The 17,500-nt window shown below is 34.0% G+C and overlaps 4 protein-coding genes across 4 annotated transcripts in view; 1 reads left to right on the plus strand and 3 right to left on the minus strand.

Annotated features, from left to right (window-relative positions):
* Nucleotides 1-3,585, plus strand: part of LOC125037934 (ATP-dependent RNA helicase A-like) — a 3,825-nt gene extending 240 nt beyond the window's left edge. The window contains exons 2-3 of the mRNA XM_047631166.1: nucleotides 1-612; nucleotides 3,566-3,585. The exon at nucleotides 1-612 is cut by the window's left edge and continues 31 nt beyond it. Coding sequence (XP_047487122.1) covers nucleotides 1-612; nucleotides 3,566-3,585 — 632 coding nt within the window. The remainder of the gene's footprint in view (nucleotides 613-3,565) is intronic.
* A 147-nt stretch (nucleotides 3,586-3,732) lies between these two features.
* On the minus strand, nucleotides 3,733-4,595 carry LOC125037935 (ATP-dependent RNA helicase A-like). Its single transcript, XM_047631167.1, has 2 exons — nucleotides 3,923-4,595; nucleotides 3,733-3,749 (listed from the first exon to the last, which is right to left on the minus strand). The coding sequence occupies exons 1-2, from the start codon at nucleotides 4,593-4,595 to the stop codon at nucleotides 3,733-3,735; spliced, it is 690 nt and encodes a 229-aa protein (XP_047487123.1).
* A 4,555-nt stretch (nucleotides 4,596-9,150) lies between these two features.
* On the minus strand, nucleotides 9,151-11,136 carry LOC125037936 (aspartate, glycine, lysine and serine-rich protein-like). The gene is made up of 4 exons (XM_047631169.1): nucleotides 11,125-11,136; nucleotides 10,395-11,037; nucleotides 9,352-9,510; nucleotides 9,151-9,188 (listed from the first exon to the last, which is right to left on the minus strand). Exons 1-4 carry the CDS (start codon nucleotides 11,134-11,136, stop codon nucleotides 9,151-9,153), a joined length of 852 nt encoding a protein of 283 aa, XP_047487125.1.
* Nucleotides 11,137-12,105: 969 nt separating this feature from the next.
* Nucleotides 12,106-14,481, minus strand: LOC125037937 (ATP-dependent RNA helicase A-like). Its single transcript, XM_047631170.1, has 3 exons — nucleotides 14,470-14,481; nucleotides 13,684-14,383; nucleotides 12,106-12,119 (listed from the first exon to the last, which is right to left on the minus strand). The coding sequence occupies exons 1-3, from the start codon at nucleotides 14,479-14,481 to the stop codon at nucleotides 12,106-12,108; spliced, it is 726 nt and encodes a 241-aa protein (XP_047487126.1).
* Nucleotides 14,482-17,500: the final 3,019 nt, after the last annotated feature.

Raw genomic sequence — 17,500 nt, forward strand, 5'->3', positions numbered from 1 at the left:
CCCTGCGGGGGTACAACCTACCGACTTCCTCCGGGCCATCCTTTAACGCCGGCGGTTGTGGCGGTGGACAAGTGCGACACGTGGATGGCAGCTGCGTCACAGCTCAAGTGAACAGTCGTGTGTTCTTGTATGATGTGCCACCAAATCAAGCTTCTTCTAGTCGACCAGCGAATGTACCAAATCCTAAACTCGAACGCAATATTGTTTTTGTCAGACTTCCTGATGGTGCTCAAGGACCAGAACCCATCGTCGTTCCTCCTCCAAGGCAACAACATGTCTTGTTCGTCCTTAACAAGCAGTCGGAACAAGGTCAACAAGTGATCGAGGTACCAGCGCCACCACCTTCGGATCCCGAAGTGTTCTTCGTGAACTACGCAGAAGGAGAGAACCCAACTCTTCCTGGAGGAGTAGACCTCCAAACTGCGCTTGGTGCTGCCTCTCAAGGTGGCGGTCAAGTTGTGGGTGGTGGTGGCAGTGGAGGCGGAATCGGAGGTGGCATTGGGGGTGGTATTGGAGGCGGATTCGGAGGAGGTATTGGAGGCGGAATCGGAGGTGGTATTGGAGGCGGAATCGGAGGTGGCATCGGCGGTGGTTTTAATGGCGGAAGTGGAGGTGGTTTTGGAGGCGGAAGTGGAGGTGGTTTTGGAGGCGGAAGTGGAGGTGGCTTTGGAGGCGGAAGTGGAGGTGGCTTTGGAGGCGGAAGTGGAGGTGGCTTTGGAGGCGGAAGTGGAGGTGGCTTTGGAAGCGGAAGTGGAGGTGGTATCGGCAGTGGAAGTTACAGTCCTCCTGCTCCTTCCACACTTTATAGTGGACCATAAAGAGTAAACAAAATATATTACCAGCTTCAACTTATATTTGAGCATGTGCTGTTTTTATGTTTATATTGTCTATTATTACATTGGTATACGTGTTATATGATGACCTTTGATTACCCATTTATTATCATTTGTTCATATTTATGATTTTCTTAAACTTGATGAATGGATACAAGAATCTTAAACGAAACAGTTACAGTATTTATTTGTAGCAATGATAGAAAAAAAAAAAACATTTATAATAGTTAATGACTTCCTCTATACCAGTACCCTTTTTATTAACTTTATGTAACAGTCAAGCCGATTGTCATTACCCATTAAACCATTAATCCACGTAATTTGCACTAATGAAGGTTATCCTCTTTTGATGTAGGTAGTTCCAAAGTTACACTTTTCCTAAATCTGCAGCGCTTACAGTGCAAACAATACAATTCCAAAACAATTACACACACTTAGATTGTCAGTGATCCTTTTACTGCTACTTCATTGGCTAAAATTGTACTTCTAGATATCTGCAGTCACATATTTCTCTGTACTACACATTTCTATACTAAATTAGACATCTCGACCAATGACTTTGTTTTCTTGAAGATGAGCCAAAAAGAAGCAAGTCTCGTAATAACGTGTTTTATAAGAAGCAATTATGGTCAGCAAACCAGTCGCAAAGCTGATAAATGGCGCATTCACCGTTCATAAACAAGTACAAGTTGTATGTAGTCATCCATCGCGCCACAAGAGGGCAAGAGGGCAAGTTTCCATTACACTCTAAAATCTGTTCAATAACTCATCTACTTTTTCCAGTTAGTATGCATTAGCACCCACGCACTTAGAGGACTCGAGAGTCATTTAATTTCTTCAGTATACCAAAATAAATAAGAGATCTTTCTCATCAATATGCGAGATCAACTAACAAAGGTCAACATATTAGTTATTATTTGCCCAAGAACGTAATCACGTGTAATAGAAAACCCAAGGAAAGTGACGAGAACTGATAGCATATTCTAAAATATTGAAAGTGTGTTCTCATGAGATAAACCATTTCCTTCCTTATTAGCTTTCACTTATAAAGCATCTGTAACAAAGGAATAATCAGTCAGATGTATGTGTTTGGTGACATTGGAAATATGATTGATGCTGATGCGATTTTAAATTACTTGTTCTCACTGCCATCACATCTAATATCCCAAGATTACAAATTATAATGCTACTTTTCTATTACATCTTCAGTGCAGTTGATATCCTTTTCATTAACACTTTAATATATAATCTTATACATATCAGAAAAATCATGCATATGTGTATGCATGTGTGTGTTTGTGTGTGTGTGTGCGTTTACGCTGTCACAGATGCACAGAATTAGAAGAAAACAAGCACACACATATATGTGTGCATAAATATGTGTATGTATTTGAACAAATATATTACATTAATATATATATGTATATATGTATGTATGTATATATGTATATATGTATTACACACACGCGCGCACAAACATACACACACACATATATATCTATGTATAAATGTATGTATATGAATATATATACACATATACATGTATATATATATGTGTGTGTAATATGTATTCATATACATATGTGTCTCTGTTATATATATAAACATATATATATATTCATATTGATATATGTGTGTGTAAATATGTGTGTGTGTATTCATATATATATATATATATATATATATATATATATCCATGTTTACATGATTGTATATATAATATATATAAATCCATATAAATATATATATATATGTATATATATGAATATATATATATATATATATATATTATACATAAATAAATATATATATCTATATACATGAATATATATATATATATATATATATATATATATATGTATATATATGACTATGTAAATAAATATAAATGCATATATATATATATATATATATATGTATATATATGACTATGTAAATATATATAAATGCATATATATATATATATATATATATATATATATATATGATATATTAATATATATTATATGTACATTATGTATATATATATGCACAGGCACACACACATGTATAGATATATGTATTTATGTATTATATATGTATATTACTCACACACACATGTATATATGTATTTTACCTATATATATATATATATATATATATATATATATATATATGTCCGTACACACACATATATATATATATATATATATATATATATAAATGTCCGTACATATATGTACATATACATTATATATATATGTATATATATATATGTCCGTACATATATATATATATATATATATATATATATATATGTTCGTACATATATGTATATTATATATATATATATATATATATATATATGTCCGTACATATATGTACATATACATTATATATGTATATATATTACATGTGTATGTTATATGAAAAAAAATACATTTGCATATATATATATTTATATCGGTTGCATACTCATATAGAGAAAAAGTGAAGGAGGCTAATAAGGGAGGAAAGGGCTGATCTCACAGGGACACGTTTCAAATATTTCAGAATATTTAGATGAGGAATCTAAAGTACTGTATCGATAATGGTAATGATAATCGACTTGACTGTTATATACAGTTACTGAAAAGGTTACTTGTATAAAGGAAGTCATAAACTATTTTAAATATGTTCCTATCGTTAGTAAAAATAAATACTGTAACTGATAGTGACACCTAATGCACCACTCACATGCATTTCCTTCACAGAAACTGATAGTGTTATATAGCAAGTACTTCGCTTAAGATTCTTGTATTCGTTTTTCAAGTTTAAGAAAATAAATATGAATAAATGATATACGGGTAATAAGAAGTCCTCATATAACACGTATACTATTGTAATTACAGACAATATAAAAATAAAACACAGTTAATGCTCAAACATAAGTCGGAGCTGGTAACATATTTCATATACTCCTTATGGTCCACTATAAAGTGTGGAAGGCGCAGGACTTCCACCGCCGATACCACCTCCACTTCCGCCTCCAAAACCACCTCCACTTCCACCTCCAAAACCACCTCCACTTCCGCCTCCAAAACCACCTCCACTTCCGCCTCCAAAACCACTTCCACTTCCGCCTCCAAAACCACCACCGATGCCAACGCCAATACCGCCCCCAATTCCACCTCCGAATCCGCCTCCAATTCCACCTCCGAATCCGCCTCCAGTACCTCCTCCGAATCCGCCTCCAATGCCACCTCCGATTCCGCCTCCACTGCCACCACCTCCCACAACTTGACCGCCACCTTGAGAGGCAGCACCAAGCGCAGTTTGCAGGTCTACTCCTCCAGGAAGTGTTGGGTTCTCTCCTTCTGCGTAGTTCACGAAGAACACTTCGGGATCCGAAGGTGGTGGCGCTGGCACCTCGATCACTTGCTGACCTTGTTCCGACTGCTTGTTAAGGACGAACAAGACATGTTGTTGCCTTGGAGGAGGAACGACGATGGGGTCTGGTCCTTGAGCACCATCAGGAATTCTGACGAAAACAATATTTCGTTCGAGTTTAGGTTTTGGTACATTCGCTGGACGACTGGAAGAAGCTTGATTTGGTGGCACATCATACAAGAACACACGACTGTTCACTTGAGGTGTGACGCAGCTGCCATCCACGTGTCGCACTTGTCCACCGCCACAACCGCCGGCGTTAAAGGATGGCCCGGAGGGAGTCGGTAGGTTGTATCCCTGTGGGGCAGCAGATGCAGCAGCCACCAGTGCTAAGATCTTCGAGGAGAAAGACATTTTTCTTATATATATATATATATATATCAATATAAATCAAGAACTTACTGAAAAATATTCAAGAACATAATTCGTGACAGCATGAGATTATTCTACTTACCAGAAGCTTCATGCTGGTTGTCTATGACTTCCGATTAAGTGACGCCATATATATACTGACTGGTATTGCTCCTCCTACATGATGTCTTTCCTTTCTCCTTTAATATACAAATCATTGTTGAAATCGTTACTTGAATTTAGAAATGCTTTTTTTTTTTTTTTTTTTTTTTTTTTTTCATAGGGCATGCTGTAAATGTGTATAAGTATGCATGTATGTATGTGCATGAGTAAATAAATATATATATATATATATATAGTATATATAATATATATAATGCGCATATATAAAATATATAATGCATATATATAATATATATAGTGTATATATATAATCTATATAATGCACATACATATATATATATAATGCATATATATAATATATATATATATAATGCATATATATATATAATATATATATTTGATATACATTATATATATTTATACATACTATATACACAATATAGCTAATATGTATATTCATATATAAAATATTTACATAATATATGCATATGTATATATACACATGTATATAATACATATAAGGCATAATGCATATATATATTATATATTAGATTAATATACATATATACATAAAATCTGTATTTATACATATGAATATATATATTACAAATATATACATACACATGAATATATATGTATATATATGTGTATATATATAAATGCATATACACATATATGTTATATATTAATATATAATATATATACATATATTATGTATATATAAACAGGCACACACACACACACACACACACACACACACATATATCTATTTATGTATTATATATGTATATTACTCACACACATACATATATATTAGATATATATGCCCATACTTATATGTAAATATACATTATATATGTATATATATTATATGTGTATGTTATATACACATAAATACTTTTGCATATATATGTGTATATATGTATATCAGTTATATACATATATAGAAAGAGAAGGAGACACCTATATGGATACAACACGGATGATTTTCTGATAGGAAATGTTAATGAAAAGGATTTTAACTTCACTAAAATTGCTGTAATACAGATGTAATACAATTAGATTTGATAGCAGTAGGAGGAAGTAAGTCAAAATCATATTAACATCGATTATACTAACAATACCAAAAGCATACACCTGTCTGCTTATTCCTTAATTATGGATGCTCTGTAAGTGAAGGAAGCTAATGAGGGAGGAAAGGGTTTATTTCACATGGACACCTTTCCAATATTTCAGAATATGCAATCAGTTCTTGTCACTTGTGGACTTTCTATCCTGTTCTTGGGGAAATATTAACAAATATGTTGACCCTACTTGGTTAATTGATCTCGCGTACAGATGAGAAAAATCTCTGACTTATTTTGGTAGACTGAAGAAATAAGATGACTCTCGAGTTCAGTTAATGCATTGGTACTATTGCATACTAACTGGAAAAGGTAGATGAGTTATTGCACAGATTTTAGAGTGTAATGGAAAACTTATTATACTCCCTCTGTGATAACCTTTAAGTTAGGGTTTGCCCTCTTTTGGCGCGATGGATGACTACATATTGTGCATGAAATACAACTTGAACTTGTTTATGAACGGTGAATACGTCATTTATCAGCTTTGCGACTGGTTTCCTGACCAGGATTGCTTCTTTATAAAACATGTTATTACGAGACTTGCTTCTTTTTGGCTCATCTTCAAGAAAACAAAGTCATTGTTAGATGTTGGTCGAGATATTGTCTCATCTTGTATAAAAATGCGCACAGTAGAAAAATGTGACTACGGTTTTCTAGATATACAACTTTAGTCATTAAAGTAGCAGTAAAATTATCACTGCCAATCTTCGTGTAATTGTTTTCTAAATGTATTTTTGCACTGTAAGCGCTGCAGATGAAACTGCCAACATCAAAAGGGAATAAGCTTCACGAGGGGAAATTACGTAGATTGGTAAAAAAAAAAAAAAAAAAAAAAAAAAAAAAAAAAATGAATGCAGGCAAAGGATGATGATTTTATGTTACTGTATCGATAATGGTAATGATAATCAGATTGACTTATATACAGTAACTGAAAAGGGTACATGTATAAAGGAAGTCATAAACTATCATAAATATTCTCCTATCGTTTGTATAGATACTGTAACTGATAGTGACACCTAATGCACCACTCACATGCATTTCCTTTACAGTGCTTCGCTCAAGATTCTTGAATTCGTTCTTCAAGTTTAAGAAAATAATTATGAATAAATAATAAATGGTTAATAAGAAGTCCTCATATAACACGTATACTATTATAATTATAGACAAAATAAACATAAAAACAGTTAATGCTCAAACATAAGTCGGAGCTGATAACATATTCCATATACTCTTTATGGTCCACTATAAAGTGTGGAAGGCGCAGGAGGACTGTAACTTCCACCGCCGATACCACCTCCACTTCCGCCTCCAAAACCACCTCCACTTCCGCCTCCAAAACCACCTCCACTTCCGCTTCCAAAACCACCACCGATGCCACCGCCAGTACCGCCTCCGAATCCGCCTCCAATACCTCCTCCGAATCCGCCTCCAGTACCTCCTCCAAATCCGCCTCCAATGCCACCTCCGATACCACCACCAGCTCCTCCACTGCCACCACCTCCAACAACTTGACCGCCACCTTGAGAGGCAGTACCAAGCGCAGTTTGGAGGTCTACTCCTCCAGGAAGAGTTGGGTTCTCTCCTTCTGCGTAGTTCACGAAGAACACTTCGGGATCCGAAGGTGGTGGCGCTGGCACCTCGATCACTTGCTGACCTTGTTCCGACTGCTTGTTAAGGACGAACAAGACATGTTGTTGCCTTGGAGGAGGAACGACGATGGGTTCAGGACCTTGAGCACCATCAGGAAGTCTGACGAAAACAATATTTCGTTCGAGTTTAGGTTTTGGAACGTTCGCTGGCCGACTGGAAGAAGCTTGATTTGGTGGCACATCATACAAGAACACACGACTGTTCACTTGAGGTGTGACGCAGCTGCCATCCACGTGTCGCACTTGTCCACCACCACAACCGCCGGCGTTAAAGGATGGCCCGGAGGGAGTGGGTAGGTTGTAACCCCGCAGGGCAGCAGATGCAGCAGCCACCAGTGCTAAAATCTTTTAGAACAAAGACAGTTTTCTTAAAAAAAATAACAACATACTGAAAAATATTCAAGAACATACTTCGACATACTACGTGACAGCATGAGTTTGTTTTACTTACCAGAAGCTTCATGCTGGTTGTCTATGACTTCCGATCAAGTGACGCCATATATATACACTGTCTGCTATTGCTCCTCCTACTTGATGTCTTTCCTTTCTCCTTTAATACACAAATCATTGTTGAAATCGTTACATGAATTTAGAAATGCTATTTCTCATAGGGCATGCTGTATATGTTTATATGTATACATGCTTGTATGTGCACGAGTAAATAAATATATATACTATATATAATATATATATAAATGCATATATATAATATACGTAATATGTATATATATATACGTTATATATATTTATATATATAATACATACACAATATAGCTAATATATATATATATTCATATACATTATCTATATAAAATATATACATAATATGTTCATATGTATATAAACATGTATATAATATATATAATGCATACATATATTATATATATGTTATATACATATATATATATTATATACATATATGTATATTATATACATATATGAATATATACATAAATATATGTATATATATGAATATATATATTACATAAATAAATAAATATATATATATATACAGGAATATATGTATATATATATAACTATGTAAATATATATAAATACATATATACATATATGATATATTAATATATATTATATATACATTATGTATATATACACACAGGCACACACACATGTATAGATATATGTATTTCTGTATTATATATGTATATTACTCACACACACATGTATATATGTATATTATTATATACATTTGTCCGTTCATATATGTATATATATGTCCGTACATATATGTACATATAAATTAAATATGTATATATATTATATGTATATGTTATATGCACAGAAATACATTTCCATATGTATATATATTTATATCAGTTGCATACTTATATAGAGAAAGAGACACTTATATTCATACATACACGGATGATTGTTCTGATATATTATATATGTATATATATTATATGTATATGTTATATGCACAAAAATACATTTGCTTATAAATATATTTATATCAGTTGCATACTTATATAGAGAAAGAGACACCTATATTCATACATACACGGATGTTTTTCTGATATGAAGTTGCTGTAATTGCTGTAATACAGATGTAATATAATTATATGTCATAGCAGTAGTAGGAAGTCAAAATCATATTAACATCGATTTTACTAACATTACCAAAAGCATACACCTGTCTGGTTATTCCTTAATTTCAGATGCTTTGTAAGTGAAGAAGGCTAATAAGGAAGGCATGGGTTTATCTCACAGGGACACGTTCCCAATATTTCAGAATATGCAATTAGTTCTCGTCACTTGGGAATTTTCTATCACTCGTGATCACGTTCTTGGGGAAATAATAACAAATATGTCGACCTTACTTGGTTAGTTGATCTCGCGTACTGATGAGAAAAATCTCTGACTTATTTTGGTAGACTGAAGAAATTAAATGACTCTTGAGTCCTGTGAATGCGTCCTTTTTCAGCTCTGCGACTGGTTTCCTGACCATGATTGTTTCTTTACAAAACATGTTATTACGAGACTTGCTTCTTTTTGGCTCATCTTCAAGAAAACAAAGTCATTGTTAGATGTTGGTCGAGATATTGTCTCATCTAGTATAAAAATGCGTACTGAAGAAAAAAATGTGACTACGGTTATCTAGAAATACAACTTTAGCCTCTGAAGTAGCAGTAAAAGGATCACTGACAATCTACGTGTATTTTTTTTTTTTATTAATTGTATTTTTACACTGTAAGCGCTGTAGTATTTGGAAAAGTGTAATTTTGAAACTGCCAACATCTAAATGGGATAAGCTTCAGGAGGGCAAATTACGTAGATTGATGGTTTAATAGGTAAAAAAAAAAAAAAAATAATAATAATAATGCAGGCAAAAGATGATGTATGTAAAGTACTGTATCGATAATAGTAATGATAATCGGCTTGACTGTTATATACAGTTACTGAAAAGGGTACTTGTATAAAGGAAGTCATAAACTATTATAAATATTTTATCGTTAGTAAAAATAAATACTGTAACTGATAGTGACACCTAATGCACCACTTACATGCATATCCTTTACAGAAACTGATAGTGTTATATAACAAGTGTTTCGCTTAAGATTCTTGTATCCGTTCATCAAGTTTAAGAAAATAAATATTAATAAATGATAAATGGGTAATAAGAAGTCCTCATATAACACGTATACTATTGTAATTATAGACAATATAAACAAAACACAGTTAAAACTCAAACATAAGTCGGAGCTGGTAACATATTTCATATACTCTTTATGGTCCACTATAAAGTGCGGAAGGCGCAGGAGGACTGTAACTTCCACCGCCGATACCACCTCCACTTCCGCCTCCAAAACCACCTCCACTTCCGCCTCCAAACCCACCTCCACTTCCGCCTCCAAAACCACCTCCACTTCCGCCTCCAAAACCACCTCCACTTCCGCCTCCAAAACCACCGCCAATACCGCCTCCAATTCCACCACCGATACCACCGCCAATACCACCTCCGAATCCGCTTCCAGTACCTCCTCCGAATCCGCCTCCAATGCCACCTCCGATTCCGCCTCCACTGCCACCACCTCCCACAACTTGACCGCCACCTTGAGAGGCAGCACCAAGCGCAGTTTGGAGGTCTACTCCTCCAGGAAGAGTTGGGTTCTCTCCTTCTGCGTAGTTCACGAAGAACACTTCGGGATCCGAAGGTGGTGGCGCTGGCACCTCGATCACTTGTTGACCTTGTTCCGACTGCTTGTTAAGGACGAACAAGACATGTTGTTGCCTTGGAGGAGGAACGACGATGGGTTCTGGTCCTTGAGCACCATCAGGAAGTCTGACGAAAACAATATTGCGTTCGAGTTTTGGTTTTGGGACGTTCGCTGGCCGACTAGAAGAAGCTTGATTTGGTGGCACATCATACAAGAACACACGACTATTCACTTGAGGTGTGACGCAGCTGCCATCCACGTGTCGCACTTGTCCACCGCCACATCCGCCGGCGTTAAATGATGGCCCGGAGGGAGTCGGTAGGTTGTAACCCTGTGGGGCAGCAGATGCGGCAGCCACCAGTGCTAAGATCTTCAAGAAAAAATAAATTTTTACTTAATGCATACTGAAAAATATTCAAGAACATAATTCGCGACAGCATGAGACAGTATTGCTTACCAGAAGCTTCATGCTGGTTGTCTATGACTTCCGATCATGTGACGCCATATATATACTGACTGGTATTGCTCCTCCTACATGATGTCTTTCCTTTCTCCTTTAATATACAAATCATTGTTGACACCGTTACATGAACTTGGAAATGTTTTTTTTTGTTTGTTTTTTTCATTGGGCATGTTGTAAATGTGTATTAGTATCATTTACGTATGTGTATGACTAAATAAATATATATATATATAAAGTACATATAAAATATATAATGCATATATATAATATATATATAATGCATATATATAATATATATATAATGCATATATATATAGAAAATGCATATATATAATATACGTATTAAATGTATTTATATATAATATATACACAACATAGCTAATATATAAAAATATATTCATATACATCATATATAAAATATATACATAATATGTACATATGTATATATACACATATATAATACATATAATGCATATGTATATTATATATTAGATTCATATACATATTTACATAATATATGTATGTATACATATGAATATATATGTTACATATATATATATATATATATATATATATATACACGCATGAATATATATGTATATATATGTGTATATATAAATGCATATATACATACATTATGTATATTTATATACAGGCACACATATATATTTATGTATTATATATGTATATTACTCACACACATACATATATATATATTACATATAAATGTCCGTACATATATATACATATACATTATATATGTATATATATTATATGTCTATGTTATATACACATAAATACTTTTGCATATTTATGTGCATATATGTATATCAGTTTATATATTTATATATATATATATATATATATATATATATATATATATATATATTATATATATGTTGAGAAAAAGAGACACCTACATGCATCCAACACGAATGACTTTCTGATATGAAGTGTTAATGAAAAGGATTTTAACTACACCCAAATTGCTGTAATACAGATATAGTATAATTAAATGTGAAAGCAGTAGGAGGAAGGAAGTCAAAATCATATATACATCGATTATACTAACAATAGCAAAAGCATACATCTGTCTGGTTATTCCTTAATTACAAATGCTTTGTAAGTGAAGGAGGCTAATATGGGAGGAAAGGGTTTATCTCAAGGAACACACTTCCAAAATTTCAGAATATGCAATCAGTTCTCGTCACTTGTGGACTTTCTATCACTCGTGATCGCGTTCTAGGGGGAAATAATAACTAATATGTTGACCCTTTTGGTTAGTTGATCTCGCGTAGTGATGAGAAAAATCTCTGACTTATTTTGGTAGACTGAAGAAATTAAATGACTTTCGAGTCCTGTAAGTGCATGGGTGCTAATGCATACTAACTGGAAAAGGTAGATGAGTTATTGCACAGATTTAAGAGTGTAGTGGAAAACTAATACCACTCCTTCTGTGATAACCTTTAAGTTAGGGCTTGCCCTCCTGTGGCGCGATGGATTTCTACATAATGTGCTTTAAATACAACTTGAACTTGTTTATTAACGACGAATGCGTCATTTATCAGCTTTGCCACTGGTTTTCTGACCATGATTGCTTCTTTATCAAACATGTTATTACGAGACTTGCTTCTTTTTGGCTCATCTTCAAGAAAACGAAGTCATTGTTAGATGTATATCGATATAATGTCTCATTTAGTATAAAAAATGCGTACAGTAGAAAAATGTGTGACTACGGTTATCTAGAAAAAACAAATTTAGCGTCTGAAGTAGCAGTAAAAGGATCACTGACAATCTACGTGTAATTGTTTTTTAATTGTATTTCTGCATTGTGCATGCTGCAGAATTTGTAAAAGTGAAGCTTTGAAACTGCCAACATCAAAAGGGGATAAGCTTACCAGAAGCATCATGCTTGTGGAGGGCAAATTACGTAGATTGATGGTTAAGTAGGTAAAAAAAAAAAAAAAAAAAAAAAAAAAAAAAAAAAAAAAAAAAAAAAAATATGAATGCAGGTAAAGGATGATAAATTTAAAGTCCTGTATCGATAATGGTAATGATAATCGGCTTGAATGTTATATACAGTTACTGAAAAGGGTACTTGTATAAAGGAAGTCATAAACCATTATAATATTTTCCTATAGTTAGTATAAATAAATACTGTAACTGATAGTGACACGTAATGCACCACTCACATGCATTTTCTTTACAGAAACTGATACTGTTATATAGTAAGTGCTTCGCTTAAGATTCTTGTATTCGTTCTTCAAGTTTGATAAAATAAATATGAATAAATGATAAATGGGCAATAAAAAGTCCTCATATAACACGTATACTATTGTAATTATAGACAATACAAACATAAAAACAGTTAATGCTCAAACATAATAAGTCGGAGCTGGTAACCTATTTCATATACTCTTTATGGTCCACTATAAAGTGTGGAAGGCGCAGGAGGACTGTAACTTCCACTACCGATACCACCTCCACTTCCGCCTCCAAAACCACCTCCACTTCCGCCTCCAAAACCACCTCCACTCCCGCCTCCAAAACCACCTCCACTTCCGCCTCCCAAACCACCTCCAATTCCGCCTCCAAAACCACCTCCACTTCCGCCTCCAAAACCACCACTTCCGCCTCCAAAACCTCCACCGATACCACCGCCAATACCTCCTCCAATTCCACCACCGATACCACCGCCAATACCACCTCCGAATCCGCCTCCAATGCCACCTCCGATTCCGCCTCCATTGCCACCACCTCCCACAACTTGACCGCCACCTTGAGAGGCAGCACCAAGCGCAGTTTGCAGGTCTACTCCTCCAGGAAGAGTTGGGTTCTCTCCTTCTGCGTAGTTCACGAAGAACACTTCGGGATCCGAAGGTGGTGGCGCTGGCACCTCGATCACTTGCTGACCTTGTTCCGACTGCTTGTTAAGGACGAACAAGACATGTTGTTGCCTTGGAGGAGGAACAACGATGGGTTCTGGTCCTTGAGCACCATCAGGAATTCTGACGAAAACAATATTGCGTTCGAGTTTAGGTTTCGGAACGTTTGCTGGCCGACTGGAAGAAGCTTGATTTGGTGGCACATCATACAAGAACACACGACTGTTCACTTGAGGTGTGACGCAGCTGCCATCCACGTGTCGCACTTGTCCACCGCCACAACCGCCGGCGTTAAAGGATGGCCCGGAAGGAGTCGGTAGATTGTATCCCTGTGGGGCAGCAGATGCGGCAGCCACCAGTGCTAAGATCTTCAAGAAGAAGAAAAAAATTCTTAATGTATACTGAAAAATATTCAAGAACATAATTCGTGACAGCATGATATTGTATTGCTTACCAGAAGCTTCATGCTGGTTGTCTATGACTTACGATCAAGTGACGCCATATATATACTGACTGGTATTGCTCCTCCTGCATGATGTCTTTCCTTTCTCCTTTAACATACAAATCATTGTTGAAATCGTAACATGAATTCAGAAATGCTATTTCTCATAGGGCATGCTGTAAATGTGTATAAGTATGCATGTATGTATGTGCTTGTATAAATAAATATATATGTACATATAATATATATAATGCCTGTATATATAATATACGTAATACATGTATTTATACACATGTATATAACATATATACATAATATATATATATATATATACAATATAGCTAATAAATATATACATATTCATTATATATATAGAATATATACATAATATATACATACATAATATATTTACATAATATGTATTTATTTATATATAATGGATTTATGTTTATAAATATATTTATATTATATACACATAGATATATACATAGAATATATATCTATATATATGAATATATATATTGCATAAATAAGTATATATACATATACACACATGAATATATATATGTATATATATGAATATATATACATATATACACATGAATATATATGTATATATATGAATATATATAAATATATATATGATATATAAATATATATACATACATACATTATCTACATACACACACACACACACACACACAGACAGACGCATATATGTAGATATATGTATATGTGTATTATATACATATTACACATTTATATATATACAATATATATATATATATATATATATATATATATTACACACATATATATACATATGTATTACATATATATGAACCGCATTAATGTTGACAAATGTAGAAAAGGTATGAATGAGAATGAATTTCTTCACAATACAAGTGATGTATTTGACCGGTTTCGATTCTATCTTCGTCAGAAATGCATGTATTTCTGACGAAGATAGAATCGAAATCGGTCAAATACATATCTTGTATTGTGAAGATATTCATTCTCATGCATACCTTTTTTACATATATATATTACAAATATATAATATAAACAAATACATTTACATAAATATGTATATATAGACACCCATATGCATACACACACGGATGATTTTTATATGTATGACTACATATTGAATTGTTAATAAAAATAATTTTAGCTGCTGATAGGATCTATTTAGAAAGTCAAAATCATATTAAAGTCGATCATATTAACTATATCACCAAATACATACATCTGACTAGTTATCCCTCAATTACAGATGCTTTGTTAGTGGAAGCTAATGAGGGAGCAAAGGGTTTATCTCATAGGAACACCTTTCAAATATTTTAGAATACACAATAAGTTCACGCTCACGTCATGTGATCGCGTTCATAAGGAAATAACAAATATGTTGACCTTACTTGGTTAGTTGATCTTGCGTATTGATGAGAAAAATATTAAATGACTATCGAGTCCTGTAAGTGCATGGGTGATAATACATACTAAATGGAAAAGGTAGATAAACTATTACACAGATTGCAGAGTGTAGTGGAAAACTTAAACCACTCCACTATCGTAACCTTTAAGTTAGGGCTTGCCCTCCTGTGGCAACTAGTTTATGAACGGTGAATGCATCATTTATCAGCTTTGCGACTGCTTCCTGACCACGGCTGCTTCTTTATAAAACATGTTATTATGAGACACTTCTTCTTGGCTCATCTTTAAGAAAACATTTGGAAAAGTTTAACTTTGAAACTGCCTATATCAGAATAGGATAACTTTCATGTGGTCATGTTGAAATTAATAAATAGAGAAAGAAGTGCTACTTATCACAGAGAATAATGTAAAGGTGTATGTCTGTGTATGCATGCTTGTATGTAATATATACATATATATAAATTATTTTATTGTATATACATACATATTCATAAGTATGTGCACATGTTTTTTATGTTCCTGTGCGAGCACGCACACACACACACACACACACACACACACACACACACACACACACACACACACACACACACATATGATTTCTTAGAGATGTATAAAGATTATGCATGGAAGTGTTAAGGAGTTGAGGCATTCAGCAGTTATTTTAACTCCACCCAAATTGCTGCATTATAGATGTTATATGGTAACAGTGTAACAATTGTAAAACCTGAGACAGTAATCGTGATGGGAAGAGCATCAAGTAATAACAATATCTCTTGTTATTACTTTATTACAGCTCTTTTAAGTGTTTATTGACCTATTTCTACTGTGTAAAAGAGTTTGCGTTGATCCTACTTAGTTTGATGTTCTTGTCCCTGAAAAATATATTTGATTTATTTTTGTAGATTGAAGATATTAAATGACTCTTGATTTCTTTAAGTGTATGGGTGCTAATTCACGCCAATGTGTTTTTGCGCAGATAGTAAAAATTAGTGGAAAACATATCCCACTCCATCTGTGATATTCCTTTGAGACAGAGGTTTCCACCCTGTAGTGCACTGGATGACTAGAACTGGCGCAAGTAAGGCACCAAGTCCAAACATTGAAAGATGTGAAGTCGAAAAAGACTTAAAGAGTTCTTATCAAAGGTCAGTCACACATATATGGTTTATAAGACACTTCTTCTTAGCATATAATAGTTTTATGTTGGTCATAACTATAAGTATATCAGCGCATCTGAACTCATGTGAGTAATAAAAGAACGCATGGTAGGTAATTGCTTGGCCACCGTTACTTTACCCTTACTTTAAGACATTTTAATTCTTACGTTCAGTACGTCATCATCAAATCACTAACCTAGCCTCTGCGAAATCTCTCTTACAGGTTTTCTCTCCATTTGTATAACGTAGTCTCATATGATGAATGGTGAATGCGGGTATGAGATTGGTTTTCTGGGCGTGATTGTCTCTTCATGGAACATCTTATCATAAGACTTGCTTCGTCTTGGCTCAAGAAAACAAAGTCATTGTGAACCGTTGGTCGAGATAATGTCTTAACTAGTATAGAAATATATACAGGAGAAAAGCTCAGTAAGAATATCTTGAAATAC

The sequence above is a fragment of the Penaeus chinensis genome, chromosome 24 (assembly GCF_019202785.1).
Source record: "Penaeus chinensis breed Huanghai No. 1 chromosome 24, ASM1920278v2, whole genome shotgun sequence".
Taxonomy (NCBI): domain Eukaryota; kingdom Metazoa; phylum Arthropoda; class Malacostraca; order Decapoda; family Penaeidae; genus Penaeus; species Penaeus chinensis.